We start from the raw sequence: 23,136 nt of genomic DNA on the forward strand, positions 1-23,136 counted from the left end.
TAATTAATGTTTTAGAGACAGGATTAATGGTACTTCTTATTTTATTAGTTTCTTATCATAGTTAAACTTTAAATATTGGCAACACAGGGAAAAGTACACTCAAGCTGCTTGTTTCATTATTTTAAAAACAAATGTCTAATACAAATAAAGTCAGCTCACATTAAATTTATACAATCCATTTAGGTTCAATAGAATTTATGTAGTTTAAAAATTTTTACACTAAATGCCCCAAAACACACTGTATATAGTAAAGGTAAGCAGAACTGAATGGATGTATCTTCTTTAGTATAATTAAAGTCATGTATTTTTCACATTTCAGTGGCCTTTGATAAGGTTGGACAGAAGACTTTGCAAACATTCATGATTCACTGTTAGCATGGAAGTCCTGGATCTAAACAACAAAAGCAACACAATTAGTAGAATTTTGTATTGCATAATTGTATAAAAATGACCAACACAGGTGTTTCCATCCTGTAGAGCGTTTACTGGCGAGGGTAGAGGCCCGTCTTCTGAACACCAAACGCAGTGATGAAGATGTTAATGATGGCTGTAAAGAACACTAGCGCAGTGGCGGCATTATTCAATATGTTCAGCCTCCTCTGATTGGCAACATCATTGAGATCTTTACGTGCTGAATGGAGAGAGAGAAAAAATGAATAATTCATGAGGAACTCTTTAATATGAGCTAGGGTTAGGTTTAACTGGACAAAGATGTATTCCACAGAAGAAGGAACAGAGAGAAGGGGAAATAAAGACAGTAGTATAATTGTAATTGAGATTCTTTCAGATATAGCATTGGTCTGCTCTTGCAAAATGTTCTTCACACAGGCTAATCAATAAACAGCTGACAGAGTTTGTAAAGCGGTTTGTACTTCTTTCTTAGCAAGCATATCTTCTATCATTACACAGCAATTAATTTCAGATATCCACAATTCATTTGGTTTGTTTTAAATTTTAAGTCAGTACATTTTTAAGTTTTATAGGATATATATGTGTGTGTGTGTGTGTGTGTGTGTGTGTGTGTGTGTGTGTGTGTGTGTGTGTGTGTAAAATATGATCCTTAACAAAAAGAAGAGAGTGGATAAACACAAGTGGAATAATTTAGTTGAATTTGAATTTATTTGAAGCGTCCTAAATTTGAATTTATTTGAAGCGACACTAAAATTAGTGCCTCACCCAAAATTCCATCATTGCTCATTGTTTTGGACAGTAATAGTCAAATAGTACACTATTCAAGAACTCAGAGGGAAGGAGAAACTCTGTAATCTATTGATGTGAGGATATACTGTGAGGATATATGTGTTTGCTTTTCTGCACTGCAGTGGGAATCATTTGAACATACTGCTACTGTCTGCCTTAAGCTTTTTAATGTTGTCTGGATTTAATTTCTAAAATAATTTCTGCTCTGTGTTGGGGAAAATCCCTGGCTATGTCTGTATGTTTATTTGAGCACAGGCTGTTGTGTATGTGTGTGTGTGTGTGCGCGCACAGGTCTATATATTAGCAAGAGACACACTTAATCCTTATGATATTCTGTAGGAATATCTTTTTCTTTATAAATTTAGGTTATTTCACTTGTTCTGTTTCCTTATATTTAAGTTACAAATATAAATATATTACAAAATGTCTATTGTTTTATAACAGAAAATAAACTTACTTCTGATTTAACCTGCTAATTATATTTAATAATCCAGAGCTAGGTAGCACAGGACTGGATTTTAAAGTAACCCAGATATTTGGGTCATTCTAACCCAGCACCTGATTGGAATAATCCAGCCATTTTAAGGGTTCAGGGCCTGAAACCAAGGCCTTGGTTATTGTAACCCAGTGCTCAGTAGGTGTATTATTAACCCAGCACTGGGTTGTAAGCTAAGTTGTTTTTTATATAGCACCTTAGTGTACGTGTTGTATTGCACCTTTAACAAAGCAATTTCTTAAAGAAATACAAAAAAACTTTTAAAAAAAAATCTTCAACTGTGCAACCTCTAGAACAGATGGTGTGAGACACTATAACCATGAAATTTGAACCCTTTTTTAAAATTCAAACTCTCGTCTTTGCTCACCCATGAGAATAAAGAGGACCCCAGCAAGGACTTGAAAGAAGAGAGAGACGGAAATTAGCACGACCACCGTGATGTAGTACTTAAACTCAGGCCCTTGTTCCAGCACGGCCTTCAGCTGGGAAGCGTTGGCCATCAGCAGAGCCACATCCAGCATGCTCTCTGCCACACTCTTCTTCGTAGCATAGTGGTTCATGTTGAGGCGTCCGGCAGACTGCCAACAGGGGAGATGGACAGTGCGTTACGACTCAAGCCGAGCGCTTTATGACTCCCGACGCAATTCCATTTACAGCACCGTGGTGACACGGGACTTTGGCTGACGCTTCTGTCCGAAGTGACCGAGCACGATTCGAGCATCCACTCTGAAATATGTCTACAATACAAAGAGAAGTTATGGTTAGCTAGGCCTCTCCTTTCAGAGTGGCTGAAACGTGTAACCACATAGACAATTAATGTTTTGAACTGTCTGTCTGGGGCAGTTTTCATCTAAGTCAGGTGGAGGAAACATGTCAGGTGAAGCAGTGGGGCACAAAAAACATGTATCCGACGTTTACTACATAGGAAATTCCGGTCTTGTGTATGCTGCCCTGTGTGGAGATCTTGCACTCCAGTATTTTTTTTTAGAAGAAAAAGTATTTGCCTTTTCATTATCCACCAGCAGGGGGCAGCAGAAAACAGGAAACTCAAACAGTGGGCAGGTCCAGTGGCAAAAATAAAGAAACATATCAAACGTAGAGTAAATGATGCACTGACATTTTAGAAAGTAAAATTAGTTAGTAAGACAAGCAACTTTCTTTATGTGCTGCAGGCAGCCATTTGTAACATTTAGATCATAAATTGTTATTATTAATACATTTAAGACATATTTTAAGCATATTTCGTTCAGGGAATTTCACAAGGCAAATTTATTCAGTGCTATTTCTCCTTCGTGGGTAACTCCTTGAGCATGAAAAGCAAGTCCCATTAGTGTAATTTAAGATTTCTGTGTTAGCAAGGACTTGTCCAGGATTTGCTGAGTGCTTGTCTTAAAGTGTGCCATAGTTCCATAAAATGACGTTCTCTGGTGTGTACTAGAGAAGCAGCAATACAACCTGGTTCTGTGACATGAAACGCATTTCTGGACAAACTGAGCAACAAACTGTTTACTGAAATGTACTTGGATGATCGGCTGGTTTGTTCTGCTCAAATGTTCAAAAATATATGGAATCTTATTTTTAATGAATTTTCAAGAGGCTTCATTAAGTTTAAATACACCTTTTAAAGGTTTTTTTTTTTAATGCATTATTCATAAGTATTAAATTACATGTAAGCCTGATACTGTTTCCAGTGACATGATGACACCATGGCATGGGGGCTAATCGAGGTTCACAGAGGAAAGCTCCAAATTTCTCAAGGCCCAGTACAAGCAAACCTCAGGAAATTACATTTAATGGAACACATTTTTTGTTGGTTTAATTGGTTACATTTTTCTTATGAACAAAAACACATTTATTTTAGTGCAACCCAGAATGAGCTGTCGTGTCCATTAGGTTTAATGTTGCGAATATGACTCTGGTAGTTTTTACGTGTTATATTTTACGTTATCAACAGAGGGCAGCACTATATTTACGATAAAAAGTTGCATGTGGTTCAGGTTGGCTAAGTTTTAACCACACGAGGGTGCTAGATATCAAGTTTCGGTAAGTTTCTTTTAAGTTATATAATATGATGAATCATACTCTCAAGAAAAAAGTCTTCAAGTCCTGTTTAGATGGACATTCAGGTTACAATCCACCTTTCAAATAAAAATAGGTGATAAATTATTCTCTCTTGTGTAAACACACACACACACACACACACACACACACACACACACACACACACACACACACACACACACACAAACAGTACCTAAGATTATGCTTTGTAACAATTTATTATCTGTAGAATTAGACTTAGTGTCCATACCAGAAAATCTTGTTCCTTAGACATGTAACCTTTAGGGTACTTGCACTGAAATGAGGATTAACAGGACAGAAAATGCCTGTGTTATGGAAAGCTCACATGTTCTCTAATCAGGGCATGTCTGCCAACCTTATATCTCCACCACAACATTTTCAGCTGGGTGTCTTCTTCCATTCTCCAGAGAACAGTACATGTGTGACATGGAACACATGTTTTGGGGGGAAAAGTCAACCATCTGAAGTCCTTTCCTGAATCATGCCCTGATGCTCTAGGAACACGTCCAAATACCACACACGCCACCTCGCTGTTTTTCCTAACGACTTGGCTCATGCTCTCCCTTTTTTTTCCTATAAAATAAACACCATGGGAGGGTTCAGGAGAGACCCATACAGCAGGCCCACAGGAAGTCCACCTCCCCACCCACCCATTGGTCGGTTGGCTGTCCAATAGCAAACGAGAACAGCTAAGGAGGGTTTACTCAAACCTGACACAGGTTCGCTATATTCATTGTCCCTTCATTTTTTTTCCCTTCTTATCTCTTTTTTTAACTGCATCTCAGACAAGAGGAAGGTTATCTGTAAACCCACAGACAACAAAGTTGACTACACACTCCAAAAAACAAAAAAAACAAAAAAGAAGAGGGTCAAAGGTCTCAAGGCAGTCCACGCAACGTGTTTTTGTGAGAAAATGACCAGAGTTGCCATGTTACTATTCTACCCTAGAGGGGGGACTGAGCTCCTGTATGAAGTCAGGACACGGTCGGATTGTCCAGGCGTCCCTTCGGTTCTGTTTTCTACCTTGGCTGCCTCCTCTATGCGGGCTTCACGAGCACAACTGCCTGCATCGAGACGCCAGAAGGCTGCGATTGTAAAACAGTTCTGCGGCACTGTTGAATGCATGAGTAATACACAGACAGCATAGTTCACTAACGTCCCAATGTGAGGCTGTGGTTGAGTTATTATTCCGCTCCTTGGTTCCGTGGTATGACCTGTTGTGCGCACATGTTCTGATTTTATTCACCCCATATTTCTACCCGATGGAGTTGGGGTTCAGGCCCCGCTTGGATCAGGTGTGTCGAAAAAAGGCTTTCGATTTAAAGACCATAAGCGTCTGGAGACTGTTGACTCGCAGAAGACCCCAGTCACACCTACCAGCCTCCATAACAGCAGTTTTCATTTACAAGTCCAACTGTGAATCAACCAACGGAGAGCGTTGTTAAGTTGCTAAGTGGTACCAGGTGTGTGGTAAGAGACCAGACTGTCCCTGTCTCACCTATATGTCTCTCCTCTCTGGGTTCTTGCTACTTCTCGTGTGCTGTTCTAATTGAAGTGTGAGGGGCAGTGATCGGGACTGGTTGTTTACACTTCAGAAAACAACAGAACTGCAGAGCCGAAGTACACTTCGGTTCTGGAGGTTTTGAGATGGCTGACCTCATCACCCCAACCCATACGATACCATTTGGCCCACAGTCCAGCTCCTTCAACATCACAGCGCCCCACTCAACCATCTGTTTAATATGAGCTCCCATGAAGCCTGTAAATACATGCTTCCTTATACACCAACGCGGCTGATATGACATGTAGTAACAAGTTTGAACAAATTTGCATTTTGTAAGTATTTCCAGCTGAGATACTGATATAAGCAAAGCTGTGGCTTTGCATGGATTAATTTTTAATTCTGTTCTGTTATATAACATGCCTTCATCTGGGAAGCTCTTTAATAAGATACATACTTGATTTTCTTCACGTTAAATTTCCTTTGGTTTTACAGTGTCTTAGACCTGTGCTGTAACTACATTTTTGTGTGCATAGTACTTTGAAGTATGTGGCGTTTTTTTAACCTCTTCAAGTCTGTTGACTTGTCGTGTTTGACAGTGTCTTTCTTAACAAGATTATTTAGTTTGCTTTTCCCATGTTCCCATGTGACCTACGCAGGATCTCAGTTACCAATGGGAGAGAGGGAGAGTGAGAGAGAGAGAGAGCGAGAGGCAAACTCTGCCTCCCTCCTGTTCAAAGGAAGCTTGATGTTACGTTGGCTCATGTTCCAGGACAGTCTGACTTGCGTATGTCAAGAGAGTCTTATTTAAAACATGAAGTATTACGGTGGGCATCCATGAGTAACATGACCTGACACTTTGCTTTCAACTCAGAAGACTGTTATTAAGAAAATACTCACTCAGACAGAAGAGGTGGAGCTCAGTGGTTCAGGTACTTGGCTAGTAATCAGAAGGCTGCTGGTTCAAGCTCTAACACTGCCATGTTGCCACTGTTGGGCCCCTGAGCAAGACCCTTAACCCTCAGTTGCTCACGCTGTACTCAGTCATAATTGTAAGTTGCTTTGGATAAAAGTGTCAGCTAAATAATGGAAATGTATTTCCAATCCTTTGAGCCTTAAGGGAAAAATAGCACTGTCAAGAAATAAAAATGTGCATGTCATGAGTTATGTAACACATGTCATAATCAATCATCATTCAACAAAATCAATCATCAGTCAAAATTGTCATCTGGGCTCACAAAGTTCAGCCAATGCAGGGCCAGGGTGCTGTAATAACCGTGACAATTACTGAGTGGAATGTGGATTTGTAGATATACTGACAGGTCAATGTGGAGTATATATACAAAGTCAATTTTAATATCTCTGATGATATTTATTGTATAGATGTACAAAAATGGTCCATATACATTTGTATGATTACAAATATATAAGTACTTTATATTTAGATTTAGTTTCTGTAATCTGTAAGTATTTTGTTACATCTATTTGTAAAGCCGCCTTTAATAAATGAAACATGTTGAACAGCCATTTCAAGACTTATAGTGCTTGTCTTTAATAAGAAAAATATAGAAGATACACACGCACACTCACATACACATACGCACGCACGCACGCACACGCGCACACGCCCACGCACACACATGCACGTACGCACGCACGCACACGCGCACACTCACATGCCATGGTGGCGTGAATGGAACACCTTTGTGGTGTTAATCGGGAAAACAGCTTTGCTGGAAACCTGATGGAATCTGTTTAACTTCAGCCTGGACTCTCATTTCTCAGGGAGTTAAATTATGAAGACTGACACGTCGTCCGTGGGCAAACACACGACTCTTAGACAACAAGAGGCCATGCTTCTTATGCCAGTGAAAACCTGGCGCATTCACCTGTGTTGGCCTATACACACAAACCCATGCTTTCACATATGTACCAACCCAGCATCTCTGCTTCTAAACAAAGCCAGCAAATCCAACCCCTACAGTTCTGACCTGTGGTGCAGAATAAGTAGTATATGCCCTCCATTAAAAGAGTTCTTAAGTTTTGGGTTTATTTACATGATAACCCATTAACCAATCAGAGCCAGCATGTTTAACGAGGCAGTCACAGACCCCAACTCTGCTACATCTAGAAACACACAGATGCATTTCTGCTCACGCTGCGGCAGATGGTGAGCTGCACGGGGGGATGGGCGGGACTGTTTTGGTAGTAACGGCTTGGGCGGTATTTGTAATGACAGTTGCTATAAACATGGGAACGTTTTCCTTTCGTACCAAATCAGAGGACAAACTGGGTGAACAGGAGGAGATCTTCCTCAATTTCATTCTTCCCTCTGAGGCCTCACACAGCCGCTATGGTGTCAACACACACACACACACACACTCACTTACGCACATGCTATTAGCGGTTCACAGTCATGTTAGTGTATTCTAAAACACTATCATAAAAAGTTCTACCCATACATTTTTGCTCTGTCATACAAAAGCCTTATATGACTGCCAAAACAGAGGAAATCACTCCTACACACAGTGTCACCTGTGCACACTTCCTGGCACTGTGTGTGTGTGTGTGTGTGTGTGTGTGTGTGTGTGTGTGTGTGTGTGTGTGTGTGTGTGTGTGTGTGTATGTGTGTGTGTGTGTGTGTGTGTGTGTGTGTGTGTGTGTGTGTGTGTGCGCGCACTTGTGGTGCTATTTCCTGCTGTGGCATAAGCACTGCTTGTTTTTTCCACTGTGGCCGAGGTTGCTGCATGCGTGCGTGTTAACGGCGCGGCTGGCGTCCCGCGGATGTGCCTGTATCTCCAGATGCTCCGGCAGTGTGAGTGCAGGGTCAGGCGAAGCCCCTCCTCTCTTCCTGCCCAGAGGACGTGGACTGCCACTCCACTGAGCACCACCCCCACACACCACACTGCTAAATCCACTGAGAAATAAAAGCTATTTCTGAAGTTTTAAGCTCATTAACCTTTTGGGTTTATCATCGAGCAATGAGTGTCTTGAATGGCATTAATGTGTATATTTGTGAAAATTCCTAATCAGACCTGCAGCGCTGGAAGACAGAGGTTATTGTATGAATCTCTCAGCAAACACAGGAGCCCAGTCTGATCAACACTGCCCCAAACCCACATTCCACCCCATAATGGACATGACACTTACAACAGCCTGGTCCAGGACTTGCTGACCTCCATGAGTTCTAAGGTATAGTATAACAACATTTTGTGTGTGTGTGTGTGTGTGTGTGTGTGTGTGTGTGTGTAGATAATTATATGTGCAAATATAAGTATAATTCCTTTTAGAATACGAGACAGTTGCCAATACCACTGGTGACCATAGAGGTGGTCTGTGAATAGCTCATGGGTTCTCCAAGGTCTTAGATAGGAACACACACTTCAGCAGTCAGTGCATTGCTCACATTTCAGCCCTTCAGCAAGTGCTTGTGAAGAGCGTCACAAAGGAAGAAGTAGCGAGTAATGCCAAGGACATCACAGTGACAGGTCTGCAGGGGAAGGTCACCAGACGTCTGCCCGATCAGACGCGTGCGGGCTGGTGAGGATAAATGCTCTTTTTACATGAACCTGAGCTCTTCACTGAAACGCTAAAGAGACTTTTGATTCCAATTCGACACTGAGACGGGCCAGTTTGGCATTGGTAGAGGTATTGTATAGTAGTGACATCACTGATATGTGGTTGATTGCATGCTCGAGCTGAAGGTGTGTGTAGGTTCCCCCAGCTGGGATGTTATTCACAGTACAATACGACATGGATTGTTTTATGGTTTTTAAACACTTTTACAAAGTAAAGACAAAAGTTGCCTCAAATCATTGTTTCAAATATGTGAGTATATTTCTCTCACTAATAACATTAGTAATTGTCTTAGATTAAAGCAAGTTTTGTTGTTACTTAGCAAACTGTGTTCAACAGAATGACACATAAATGGTGAAATATTCATACCGTTATCAGATATAACAACATAGGTAGTACACATTTCAAGCATCAGATAGTGTGGCTAGAACTAACAGTTGTCCAAAGTACAATGGCCCCACCAAGATAATGTAGTAATAAAATGTTTGTGTGTGTGTGTGTGTGTTTAGGGGGAGTGGGAGCAGTGCCGGAAATGTTTATTTGACACTGTGGACTACAGGATATGGTCCTCATGTGACCTGCCATACAAGTGACCTTTACATGTCCTGTGGTGCTGTGATGTCATCCCTGATTACAATGAGTTCATTGCCGGACACATTCCTCTCAGTATCACTAGATGACTCCAGCATGTTTTCATTATGGGCGTTTGACAGTACAGGGCTCTAGTGCTGGCAAACAGAGACATCATTTCCCTTACAGTGAGACATCATGTCCAACACCCATCAAGATGGACTGTCCAGCTGTGTCTCCGTATACAAAACTCACAAGTGCGTGCGCACACACACGCACTCACACGCACACACACACACGCACACACACACGCACACGCACACTCCCCTGGACACTGAGGACAGCCGTAGAAGTACCTTGTGAGCTCAGAAAGCGCCACCTCTCTGTCAGGATCAAGCTGGAAACATGACCAGAGAGAGCTGGAAGGAAGAGAGAGATGCTATGTGAGGAGAGTGAGACTGAGTGGGGTGGGAGCCAGCTTTCCTTTCCAGAACCCACCACCTCTTATCTCTCACTAGCCTTTCCTCTTTCTCAGAATTATTCTCCATCTCCCCTCCCTCCCCTCTTATTCTGTGCCTCCCACGATTTTGCTCTCTCCCTTGGTTTTGCTTGCTTACAATAGCATGACAACAGATGAGCGACTTAGCTAAGCACGTGCTTGAAATCGATACACATCTGTGTATGTGATGTAGTATCTATCCATGTGTGTGTGTGCATGTGTGTGTGTGTGTGTGTGTGTGTGTGTGTGTGTGTGTGTGTGTGTGTATAGGTTACAATTAAGATAACACATGGTAGAGACACAGTAATTTTTTCCTTTTACATTTCTCTGCTAAATCTGTCTCCTCCTTTCGGTAAAATGGCTTTTCCACTCTATTCCTCTAGTTTCTAGTACTCTTAGCCTACCGTTTGTGGCCACATAGTCTTGATAAGGGATTTGGCACAACTGGGACAGAGACACACACAGAGAACCTTCACACTGGTATAGGGACCATCACACTGCAACATTTCCCTAGTTTATGTCATCATATTTATGGTCATGTTAACCCCTAATCTGGAAGGAAGGTACTAATGCAGATTATTTTGGGTTCAGCTACACACAAGATGAGAGATGATTACATGCTAGAGGCTATGAGGTAGCACTCAAGGTCCATTGGCTCTGATTTTTTTTCTTTGCAGTGTAATTATGTGGTGGTTCTGCTCTGAGGTTCTGTGGGGATGTAGCTGGAGGGAGGCGGAATGCCAGGGCGTGTCTGGCGGGGAGGGCTGCCCATGGCACAGCTGGGTGTGAGAGCTCAGATCGGGCAGGCCAAGCAGCAATGCTGGTGGTACTGGAAAGTACCGGAATTCTCAGCTGGTTGAGTCATGGCTCCGGTATGTCTTTGAGTCTGGATACAATTAAACATAGAAATATGAGATCGCATTCCTGCTTCTCTGGCCAACCGCTCGAGAGTCATGGGGGGTGGATGCTCTATGGTCCTCACCGATGGGTGCATGTGGCAGTGTGTGTGTGTGTGTGTGTGTGGCAGAAACTATGAAGAAGCGGTGTCACATTACTTCCTGATGATCAGTAAATCAATTACTTTAACATCAGAAAAGCAGAAAAATCTAGTTTGAATATGCAGGGCTTCTACTGTGAAGTTAGTATGGATGCCCGGAAAAGTGTCTCTCACATTGACTATAGAGAAACTGAGCGGTTGTGTATTATTATTATGGTTCTAAGCCTAGTATGGTATCTGTCACATATGCACATCAATGTCCATCACAGAACAGTGCAGTACAGTCTTTGTCCTGTAGGGGGAGTTAATTTAATGTTGGACTCTCCTGGTTTCAGCTGTGGGTCTCTGAAAGGCTGTATGCCTGTGTATGTGCTTTTACGTGTGTGTATCCATACTGTATGATCAGAAATGCACACGCATATGTCAGTATCCTTCCATCCGTGTGAAGGAAGCTCTTACTGTGGGAGGCTCCAGTTATGAGAAAATCAGAAGTGCTTTTCTCCAGTGGCATGAAAAATTCATGTCAGCTAGGCTAATGGAGCGGATCCACCCGACAGGGCTTTGTGCTCCTGTCTGACCGGCAACCATGGGGTTAACTTTCTGGTATCTCACTTTCCACTAGAAAGGCAAGGAAGTGTAACACACGCATGCAGTGGTTTGTCAATAAAACATGCTAGACGTTTTCACTGGCTAGCACGGTTAAGGACTGGGCTGACTGCAACATACCCACTCGTCCTGTATCGAACTCTTTTTAAAGCCGCTTTCTAGTTTTAAAGCCCACAAAAGCACTGCTCATGAACACGCGCATACACACACACACACACACACACACACACACACACACACACACACACACACACACAAACACAGGAGACTGGTTTCAATCAGTATGGTATAAACTCACACCACTCAGACAGGTTTGGCTTCAGAGACTCCAACAATGGCCAATAGCTGCTGGGCCCCACTCAGCACTGGGCCATAAATCCACATCCATGTCACAGCCTTGCAGAAGGGCCCCATATAATGTTCACTCCATGCCTGTTACAAGCCGCTGAGCACAGCAGTAATCATGTGGAGGCTGCTAGCTTCCAGTAAGTTACCGCAGACCCCAGTGCCGGGCTGGCATGTCACCAGCCTAAGCAGAACAGATAAACCCCTTTAATCCTGCGATCTGACGCATGTGACTCGCCACAGGAATGATGGGGACCGGAATTCTGTCCGCACACCACACAGACGATCGGGCCAAGGGCATGGCTTTGCTCTTCTCCTCCGTCAGCTTGATCTGTGATTGGTGCGTTGACAGGGCCCAGCAACGCTATCTCTCACTCAGGAGCCAAAGTTTATTATGATCGTAAAGCACAAGTGAGGGCTCTTCCATGTTGACTTAGTGAAACAGTCCGGTTGGGAGGGATTGAGTGAGAAATAGTGTTGTTATGAAAAACAGCTGATAAGCCGCATGTATTCCCATGGCAAACCAGCAGTAAATGGACTTAGCTGTGAGGGAAGGGGGTGTCCAGTGAGTCCCTATCCACTCAGTGCATGCTACTTTAAACTAAACACTTCACACTTGTCCACTTACCCTCCCTCAGCATCTGTCTCTGATCTGAAAGCTAGAAGCTGACCTCCAACCCATCATGCTTTGCTGCTGTTCGAGGCATGCCACCATGGCATGCGGCTATAGGGCTTTTCTGTCTTTCGTGGCTAAGTCACCTCCGTTTTCAGGGCCAAGCGCATGCTGCTCCGCGGGAGTCTGGGAGACGTGCTCCACGGAGTCCAGGAACGACCGCGATGCTAACTTACTTCAAGAAACATTCACCACCACGGGACCGCCATCGGAGACGAAGTGGAAGAGAGACGGAGACAGAGACAGAGAGAGAGAGAGAGAGAAAGAGAGAGAGAACCGCCAGAGAGCAAGAGAAAGGGGGGGAAAGCGGAATAACGCTTAGAGCAATACAGCATATACTGTACAGCACACGGGGGAGTATCTGGACACAGGCTGACTAAGACGGATCAACAAACTGTAACCAGTCAGTCAAGCAGTCAGTAAGAGGGCATGAAACCCTGTTAAGAGTGTGCAGTCTAACTTATTCGACGCACCTATGCTGAGACATAAGAGGAGTCATACACGCTGGCTGTTCAAATATAGCCTGAGCTTTAAGAGCTCTGCTGTTCACTGCAGGTGTGCTGCCTGAGGTCTACCAGTAATTCCACACTTTTGAATGCCTGGCCGTATTAACCCTTGGAGATATGTATCTCTTTTCGCCCATTTGAGACTTTTATTGACAACTCACTTTCAACACCTGACATTAAATCTCCTCCGATAAATAATTTTTCCGTGTTATATCTTTTTGTCAGTATAGACAGGGCTGTGGAGGTCTTATTTTTCAAATCACATAATGGCATAAAAAGGTAAATCAGTGAAAAGCCAAAAGAAATGAAGTTGGCATGAAGTGTGAGAAGCAGCATTTCTTGGTGCCAGCATAATGACAGACCCCAGATGTTTTTTTAATAAGGATTATCACACTGTCATTCTAACACTGCCTTAATTAGAGGCCAGGATTGAGCCCTGCTTCTGAGAGTGCCACTAGGACGCGATATTCCCATCACCGTGGTGACCTCAGATTCAGCTGCGCTACACTGAAGGCACGTCAACAGATAACGTTATACAAACATTCTTCAGAGAACCGAGACCAATGCAGTCGCATGTGCCACTGGTTCAAAGGTTTGGTTTCCTTTCAGCTGTTACTTTGTATCCGGCTTGTTGTAGTTACTGCTGCAGGCTTCTCGGCCTGCTGCGAGATGTGACTTTGGGCCTACAGGCCACTGTACGCCCACTCTCTCCCCACTGAGCCCCTGTTAAAGGCATCCTTTCATCTGCCCACAGGTGAAACATTCATTTGCAGATGAGAGAGAAACATCCATGACATATTATCCTCTGTCTCTTCTCTTCACTTCTGTGCTCATGGTGTCCAAAAATGGGATTCTGGGTTGAGTCATAATTTGCAGGGCCACTCTGTATGTATATCTAGCATTTGATATCTCTTGGCCTTCAACACATTCACATAGCTTAGTAGCGGCTGCACCACTACAGAGCAAAAGGCTGGAGACACAGAAGCAGACAGCTGGCTCTGGGAAGAGGTGGTTGGATGGTGGCCATGTGGAGCTGAGAACCACGAGCATGCTTGTGTTTGGACATCCTAACACACACTATAGTAAAATATAAATTACAATGGCCTCGGGTCCATACAAATCATCCAGACGCAGTGAACTTCTCATTGCACGTTGCTCTGCAGACCTCAGCTCATGTTTCATATTTTATAGGACTTCATGTTCCCTGTCATATGTCATCTGGAGGGGTTAAACTCAAAGCTTGGTACTTCACATGCCGAGTTAAATCATAGCTTTCTGGATGCGATTTCTTTCCATTGAATGATCTCAGACTTACTGATCCTAGCTTAGCAGCCCAGAAGAAAAAAACAGGGAATCTCTTTAACATGCATTAAGTCACATGGGAGCAGAGGAGGAGTGGTTCCAGGTGGGACTAGACTCACCCATACTCTGGTGCCCAAAGGAGATTAAAAACTCATAGGGCTTTAGGCAACAGCAATTTGTTTAAAAATCTCTCTACACCAGACTGTGCAGAAGATGTGTCTGGGAAATCCACCTCTGTTCATCTCACACCGTTTAAATATACCACCATATACAGCATTTCATAGTTACATTTTGTTCCTTGCCGAGTTTGTCCTTTGTTGCCACAGATGCTGTAAGTGGGAACGGCATTTTAGCATTGCCTCTCACAGAGGGGGAAACTGCACCGTGACAGTGCTTGGTTAGCATGTAGCATTACATCAGAGGAGCTGAAAATGACAGGAGGTGCAGTTGGGTAGGCACACTGGGAGTTGGCACACTCTTACCATCAGTGCTCATTCTGTTAATTTAAAACATAGATAAAACCTTCTGGGATTCCAAAATAACATAGGACACGCAAGCCAAAATTTCTCATCGCTGATGTCAAGGACTGAGGAACTGCGCATACCAGCACGAGAACATTGCACCCACTCTCTGATCTTGGGAGAATAATGTGAAAACAATGTTAGCCACAATGTGTGACGTGTTCCGCTGTCTCCATGGCGACAAAACATCCTTGCACCAAAGGTATACTGTCATTAGTGCAGTGGGGTCTAACATTAACCAGCTCACTAATGTTGAGGCTAATGAACCTTTACTCACCACCAAGATTAACAGTGATGAAGATACATAAGCGCACAGTGTGTGTCCCATCCACCATCATTCTCAGCTCACACACACACACACACACACACACACACACACACACACACACACACACACACACACACACACTCACACTAACACACACACAAGACAATCGTTAATTAATTACCACAGGCCTCAAATAGCTTGAATAGTCATATCTACCAGATGTCATGATCTTTTCTGGGGGGTTGAGCTGTGACATTGTAAAGAGCTTAGACTCTATAGTTTCTTTATCGGATTACATTTTGCCATATGGCTTAGTGTTTAGCCCCCCTTCAATGACAGTGTAACTGTATTAAAAAACCCCAAAACGTTTTATAGTTCACATCTGGAAGCACTCCCTTCCTTCAACATCAACCTTCATATGTAAGTGTCACTGGTTCTGCTGCAACTCCACCACACTTTTGGAAGAGATCCAGCTCTGCTGGCCAAACAAATTCATACATCCTATAAATTCCCATGAAAACACCCGCCGCCCTAATGAAAACAAGATTTGGAGACTGATGACACTATGATATTTCACAGCTCTCTACAGAGCAAGAGCGGTTAGCAAGGGAAACAAGAGAACCAGAGGAATTACAGTATCGCAGAATGCAGTGGGGGGACAGGAATATCTTTAGCACTGTGGCAGTGTAATATTTGAAAAGTGTAACACCAATATGTGAAATACCAGGTCAAGCTTTACTGGCCACAACAAGACATGGACCAAAGTGGCACTAGGGTGCCAATGAGGGGCGGAGCCCAGCTGGCTGTTCTCAGAAGTCACTGGCACTTCTCAGGAGCTCACGGAGACTGTCGGAATGTTTCAGCAGCCCAGGAAGAGACAAGAAAAGGTCACAGCAGATTTGGGAGGGACCCGATAGGTGCACTGAGGCACGGCGGCCTGAGGGTTTAAAGGGACACGTTAACGTGGCCAACGCAGTACACAGGCTAGGGAGGAACACGTCCATGTGATCTCATTCGCAGCATGCTAGCAGGTCCCTATTAGCTTTAATTCATTATTAGCGGCGTTAGCATTCTTGGGTGAAATATGTGGTAAAGGTCTGTCATGGGACTCTGGGGGCTTAAAGAGCACCCTCTGCCTCCTGTGTAAGAAAAAAAAAACAACAACTCACGAGGGCTTTCCCTTGTCTCTGTTACTTAAAAACTTACATCTGAAGTGAGCTTAACCCCCCAGTCACCTTAACCCTTTCACCTTTCCGTCTTATCAATGTGGGTACATTTCTAATGGCACACAATGTGATTTGCGGAGTCTTAAAGCGTTTCAACTGGCTAGCCTGGCGTACACTGTGAGCTAACGGGAGGGTGTTCACGTGCTTGCTATCAGTAATGAGGGTCAATGCCAAGGGTCAGAGAGAGGAGCTGGTGTGGAGGCCCTGGCACCCAGTCGGGAATCTGAGGCACGTGGGACTACGGTGTGCCCCGGCCCTGTCAACAAGTGGACCCCTAGCGACTTGAGTCTAGTCTCTCTCATAATCAGAGATGCTGCAGAAATTTTCCGCCATCATTATACCACGTGACCACCACCATCAGATTATCAGACATGGAAAATCTAGAGCTAATGTTTTAATTCATCGAGGTAATGATATTTTTTAACTGTTAATGCTAAAACATTATTTAGATTGTTGTAAGCTTGTATTGTTTATGGAGTTTTGTTTATGGATTTGTTCATGGTGTAATGGATCGGATTTTAACGTAGTATACAAGCATTTCAATGTGCTACATGTCTTTTCTCTGAGTAATTGTCTAATTAACCGTGGTAAATAACACCTTGAAAAGGTTTGACAACATCATAATGAAGATGGCGATGTCCCCACCCTAATGATTCATCCGAAAGTTCCCAAGCTTGGTTTAGGGTACATAGAATCACTAGGTGTTACATTGAACCATTTCAAACAAACACAAGTGTCTTGGCTCCTTACAACAGACCTGCTGTGGTGTTTTAGACCACAGCGTGACCCTTCCCACCTCACTCACACTTCAAAATAATCCCAACTGCAGCTTGAGATAGCGCAGGCCACAGAGAGTCGTCTCATACGCTGAGGTGGCATAAGACACACTGCAACAGACTTGAGGTCCCCCCCGGAGTGTCCATACATGGCTCCTTCGTTCTAACCTCTTCTCATCAGTTCCCAGTGCTGTGGGTCTCTCCCTAGGAAGGCAAAGCTATCGAAGTGCTGTCACAATCCTTCCGACTTCATTAAGGGTTTGGTGCGTGCCCATTTTGTTGATCCATGGGCTACGCTAAAGCTCTGGTCTGTCTTTGCAGACGGTCCATAATTAATATCTGATGGATGCGGCGCACGGGGTAAGAAAAAAACAAAACAAAAGGTGACATGAAAGGAGTCTAAATCTCTGATCGGCTCCTCCCAAACACAAAGAACATACTGCACCCAACTGTCAAAGTAAAGAGAGAGAGAGAGAGAGAGAGAGAGAGAGAGAGAGAGAGAGAGAGAGAGGGAGGGAGAGAGAGAGAGAGAGAGAGAGAGAGAGAGAGAGGGGGGGGAACAGAGCAGGGTGAAAATGGAGAATGAGCAGGAGAAGCAAGGCCACCCCAAAGAGACGCGGTGGCAGTGGACCCTGCGCTCAGCAGCCTACCTGCCGGGCAGCCCGTTGCAATGCTGCAGACATGGTGAACGGGGAGGTGAGGAGAGTCGGTCGGCCTCTGTCTGTCTGTCCCGTGGTCGTCTCCCTCCTGTCCCAGCAAAATGTGCAAAAAAAACCTAGCGGGAGTCTCTCGGCGTGGAAGCGGAGGAAAGCTGGCAGGAATGAGCTCTGAGCGCCAGTGGTAACAGGCAGCCTGACAAACAAGTGTGTAATTCTTTTTTAAAGCCCACTCATGAGCGCATGAGAGGACAGCACAGAGAAAGCTCTCTTTTCCTAAATATTACACCAGTCACATACAGTATAATAGTGCCATTTCCCACCACAGCTCAGGCGGCACAAACAGGCTTCAGTGTTCAGTGTGTATCCTCATACCAAATGCCTAAATACGCGCGTTCTGGTCTGGTGCTACTGTGGTTGACATGTTATAATTTTAAGCTAATTCTGCATGACAGAGTCAACAGAAGCACAGTACAGCAAGTTCCCAAGTGACTCCATAAATGCTAATAATAAATTCATCATAACTGAGAAACCACAGAAAAAAGATTAAAAAAAGATAATCCAACTAAAAAGATAATCCCACAGTTTTTATGAATTCATGGTATTTGTAGCTGATAGCATTTATAACAGGGTGTGGGGTAACAATACAAACATCTCTGATGTGCTTTGAGGTCCATTTTTCTACATCTGTGTGGTATTTTTGTGGCACTTTGCCGAGGCATGAAGGCAAAAGGTAGAGACACAGGATGTGATGTCATCATGCATTCTTTAAGACGATCTTGTCCGCTCCGTTATTGGTGCTGCAGATAAGGTTTTTGAGTTTCAAAAGCAATATGATGGTGTTTTTCTGATGCAGAGCAGGGGTCCCCTGCACTGAGCACCCAGGAGTGTAACTGGGACACCTCAGATACTCCAGGTGTGTAAGTGAGATGTGAGATCCAGAGGCCTGGGCCCACACAGCACAACAGTAGGCAAATATTACAAATCAGGTCAGATCGTTACTTTGACTGACATTTATCACCGTGTGTCGTAACAACCGGCTACACCGTCACCACTATGTGTAAATCTCAACAGGCAAAAGCACTTATTTTTAATTTGACATTTTTTAAAAGTCAGTTCAATGAGCAACTTAAGTGACAGTACCAGCTAGCTTGCTGCACCTGTGAGCAAGTGAGCTTACTTCACCTTAGTCTACCCGAGCAGAGATAGCAGGAGGCGGGTGATGGAGGCGTGCGAAGCTCCTTCACTTCTCCAAATGGGGCCACTGATCTGGAGTCTTCACGGGGGACATATAAGGTACCTAAAAAATGTCAAAACATTGGACTACAAAGGCTGGATGATGGTCTGTTATACTTTTTCCTTCAAGCTCAGGTGCTCTACCATTCCTGCATAGTATCTTAGCTGTTCCCAGGACTGCACTCTTCTGCACAGAGATCTTGGGTTTTGTTCCTGGAATCTGTTGGAGCCATTCCCCCAGTTTGGGGGTTACAGCACGTAGTGCTCCGATTACCACGGGAACCAATGCTGCCTTCACCTTCCACACACACACACACACACACACACACATATATATATACACACACACACACACACACACACACACACACACACACACACACGTTGACAGCTGGCAGCTGGGAGATGGATTATTGTTTAATATTTTCTAGGGAGCCGACTTCCTATGAAGTCATATTAGTACACAAGGCTACCGAGGTCCTGTTTTTGGTGAATACTGTATATAACTATTTCTTTCCGTTAAGTGTTTGTTAGCTTGTCTGCTTCCTGTTTCCACCTGTCTTCCTGTGTGGATGGTTATCCTAACACCTCCCCTTGGCTATTATGACCACCCAGCCCTACAAATGATGACATCCCCTGCTCTGAGAGGGTGGTCTGGAGCCCAGCGTTGGCCCCTGGTGAGAGCCAGCGGTGTGACCCTGGTGAGAGCCAGCGGTGTGACCCTGGTGAGAGCCAGCGGTGTGACCCTGGTGAGAGCCAGCGGTGTGACCCTGGTGAGACGCAGGGTTGTGACACATAATGAAGGGTGGATGCATGAGGGACACAAGGAAAGTGTGAAGTACAGGTGTGTGCTCCCCAATGGAGAAGGCAATGTGACAGAGTCACATGTTATGTGACTTCCATGTGCCAGATGTAGAGGGTAGTGTGACAGAGACTGTCACCCTGAAATAGAGGGTAGTGTGACGGAGACTGTGACCCTGAAGTAGAGGGTAGTGTGACGGAGACTGTCACCCTGAAGTAGAAGGTAGTGTGACGGAGACTGTCACCCTGAAGTAGAGGGTAGTGTGACGGAGACTGTCACCCTGAAGTAGAGGGTAGTGTGACGGAGACTCTCACCCCCTGAATCTATATCTCTATATGAGTACTAGTACAATGTATAAACATGAAGACAGCATGAACATTCACAGAAGCAAAGTAGCAGGTCTTGTGCAAAGCCAGTAGCAAACCAGGGATCCACAGGCATAATCCCAAAGGCTGAAGCTGTGGAGATACAAAAGCAGATGTGCACATTCTATGGTGAAACCAAAATTCAGTCTAACAGAGAACCCACTGGTTGTGCAGTGTAAGAGAGAAACATATCCAGATCTATATTTCAGCCACCATAGTGTTTACACACACACACACACACACACACACACACACAAACCTAAAAACAACCCTGATTGTAGTTATACATTTTCAAAGTGGGTCCACTTATACAAAGGACCAAAACAGGTTCTTTTCTCTAAGGTGAAGGCCAGGAACTGAGAAGTTTGTAAATAATCAGGAGGAGAAGATACTGACAGAGTGGCCATTCAGAAGCAGGGCCCCAGTACAGGTATGTCAAACAAGCCTCTGTTTGTGTTAACCAGGAAACTAAAAGCCACAGGAGCAGCAGAAAGCCAGAAAGTTTCAGACTTCACCAAATGTCACAAATACCTCGGGTACATGTTTATAGACAAATAAATATATAGTTAGAATGTTTCAAGAAGCATTTTTTTTTTAAATAGAAAAGTATATATAGGTATAACATTTTATAGGCAGGAAGGTCTATCTAAAGACGGGTTAACAGCACCAACTTGCAACATGGCTGCCTGTAGAGCAGTGACTTCAGTGGCATGCTGGGAACGGTCATGTCTGCTTTCGTGGCCCGTCCCCGTGGTGACACCCTGCACCAGTCGCTCACTGAGCGCGTCCCGGAGCTCCATAAAGAGCCTTTATCTGCTGGCCCTGTGACTGGCGAGGTAAAGAGTCCGTGCCAGAGCAGCTGTGCCCACAGCAGCAGCGCTGCATGTAGGGATCTCAGTGTCCTTGCTAGCTCCAAAACACTCTTTCATGCAGAAAGACTCTGAAACCTATTCCCGACACAGGAGAATCTACACTGAGAGGAGGGGAGGGCCAGTGTGGCTTATGTAGCCATGGAGTGTCTAGTCGGGAAAAGCCAAGACTTCCGGAGCTATTTCTTTATTATTCTTTTAAAAATGTATTCTTTATAGTTTTACCATGTGTAATGACATCAGCCTGTGCCTGGCTTCTATTGGACATGTGATGCTGGGCTGAATTCCTTCTGACGTGTCTGTTGAAGAACTGTCTGGCAATATCATTGCTTTCCAGTTATTTATTCAGGAATTATTTACCAATTACAATGTTCTCAAAATTTAAAAGATTTTTTCATTGAAGAAAGAGGTGTCAGCTTGTTACAAAATCTGACAAATAATGTTTTTTTTAAAGACTATATCACAAAGTTTAAAATAAAGAAATATGCTCTTGTTCTCCTTTATGCGGGCCACGTTTTCCTTGTATACATGCATGTAAGCCTTGCTTTGTGTCACTTTGTATGCTGAAGCTGGAAAGAAAGGCTAAGTTACAGATAACTTTCTTTTTTTTTTTTGGTCCTTTGAACAGTAAAAACAACCATTAGGCAATATTGTTCTGATCATCAGTACCATAAAATGTGCTTATAAAGGAAAACATACTCTAGCAATGTTTTTTTTTTTTTTTAACAATCGCTTATCCCTAAAAGTTTCATCCCACATACTTACTCTCTACTCCCCCTAGTGGTCAGTTACATTCACATGGCCTGCAAAGAGTAACTGTAATAGCTCACTGGAGTCAAGTGTTACAAGGATGGAAATTTACTGTCCCAGTTCTGTTACCCCCTGCTTTGTTAAATCTGAAATGCATGCAAATTCATCTAATTATTTAAATTAAATGAATTACATTCATATTTCACACCCATGATCGAAGTAATCAAACCATAACGATGCTTAAATATTCAATTTTCTACTGTAATGAGTAAACCGCTAGAGGCCTTGGAGTGCTCATTCTACAACCTATAATTTCAATTAACATGTTACTTGGTTAGAAAAGAATGCTAGTGAGGCTTCCGTGTCCACATGTAGTCCACGCGCTCTTTGTTGACATCTATGGACACCAAGTATGAAGCTCTAATGTTGCCTTCTTCATTTAGGTTGGGAACAAAACGCGTCCCAGCAAAGAAGCGTCATGGACATACGCAGGCGTGTTGGCACCCACTGCATCCTCAGATGCGGAGAGAGTTCCTCACATCAGAGCAGCGCTGATGGTTTTCCAGGATGTCTTTGAGGTAAGATAACCACCCACACATATGTGCCATGTGGGAGGCTGATATCATGCTTGATAAAAACAACTTTCATATCACTCGTTGTGTATCCTTTGTTTCTTGCTGTTGTGACATGACCTTTCTCTACATTTGCATGTAATGACTCCTAAAGCAGGAGGTGCATGCAGACCTCTTTCACTATTCTAGCTTGACAACCTGGCGAAGCTGTGGCTGTTCAAGATGCCACTGTGAAGTCTAGTACAAATTAACACAACAAATTTATCACATAAAAAGGTGCACGTTCTGTAAAAATATTTTAAAATTCAAAATTGTCATCCAGACAATTTTCATCCATTTACAAAACGAGTCATAAAATAAGAAAATAAGAAAGACACAAAGAATGTGTAACACAGCTTTTAAACTTCTCACATGACAAGTTAAAAAAAACCCTACAAAATGTGTTGCTAAACTTTTAACGTGAAAAGCATTGTACTAGACATGTACTAACAGCACGAGTAGTTCTGCTAACAGCGTTTCAGAGAATTTCAAAGATTTTTGATCTCTCAGCAAAGTGCAATGATTCATACAGTCTAGTATTTTAGTTTTTTTTTTTTACTTGTCGAGAACTTGTAATTATAGTTTAATGATATCTAAGCATAGCGCTGGAAATTCGTTTGGACACCTTCAGCTCGACTGATGCACGGGTGTTTTCATTGTGTTTATAATGCATACATTACTGTTCTTCACTACGCTTGCCTCC

General features: G+C 43.5%; 1 protein-coding gene across 1 annotated transcript; it reads right to left on the reverse strand.

Annotated features, from left to right (window-relative positions):
* Positions 1 to 23: 23 nt before the first annotated feature.
* Positions 24 to 18,042, reverse strand: ninj2 (ninjurin 2). Its single transcript, XM_027020551.3, has 3 exons — positions 17,795 to 18,042; positions 2,064 to 2,274; positions 24 to 631 (listed from the first exon to the last, which is right to left on the reverse strand). Exons 1-3 carry the CDS (start codon positions 17,825 to 17,827, stop codon positions 483 to 485), a joined length of 393 nt encoding a protein of 130 aa, XP_026876352.1. The 5' UTR covers positions 17,828 to 18,042; the 3' UTR covers positions 24 to 482.
* Positions 18,043 to 23,136: the final 5,094 nt, after the last annotated feature.

This window comes from Electrophorus electricus, chromosome 11 (assembly GCF_041902795.1).
Source record: "Electrophorus electricus isolate QZ-2024a chromosome 11, ASM4190279v1, whole genome shotgun sequence".
NCBI classification, from domain to species: domain Eukaryota; kingdom Metazoa; phylum Chordata; class Actinopteri; order Gymnotiformes; family Gymnotidae; genus Electrophorus; species Electrophorus electricus.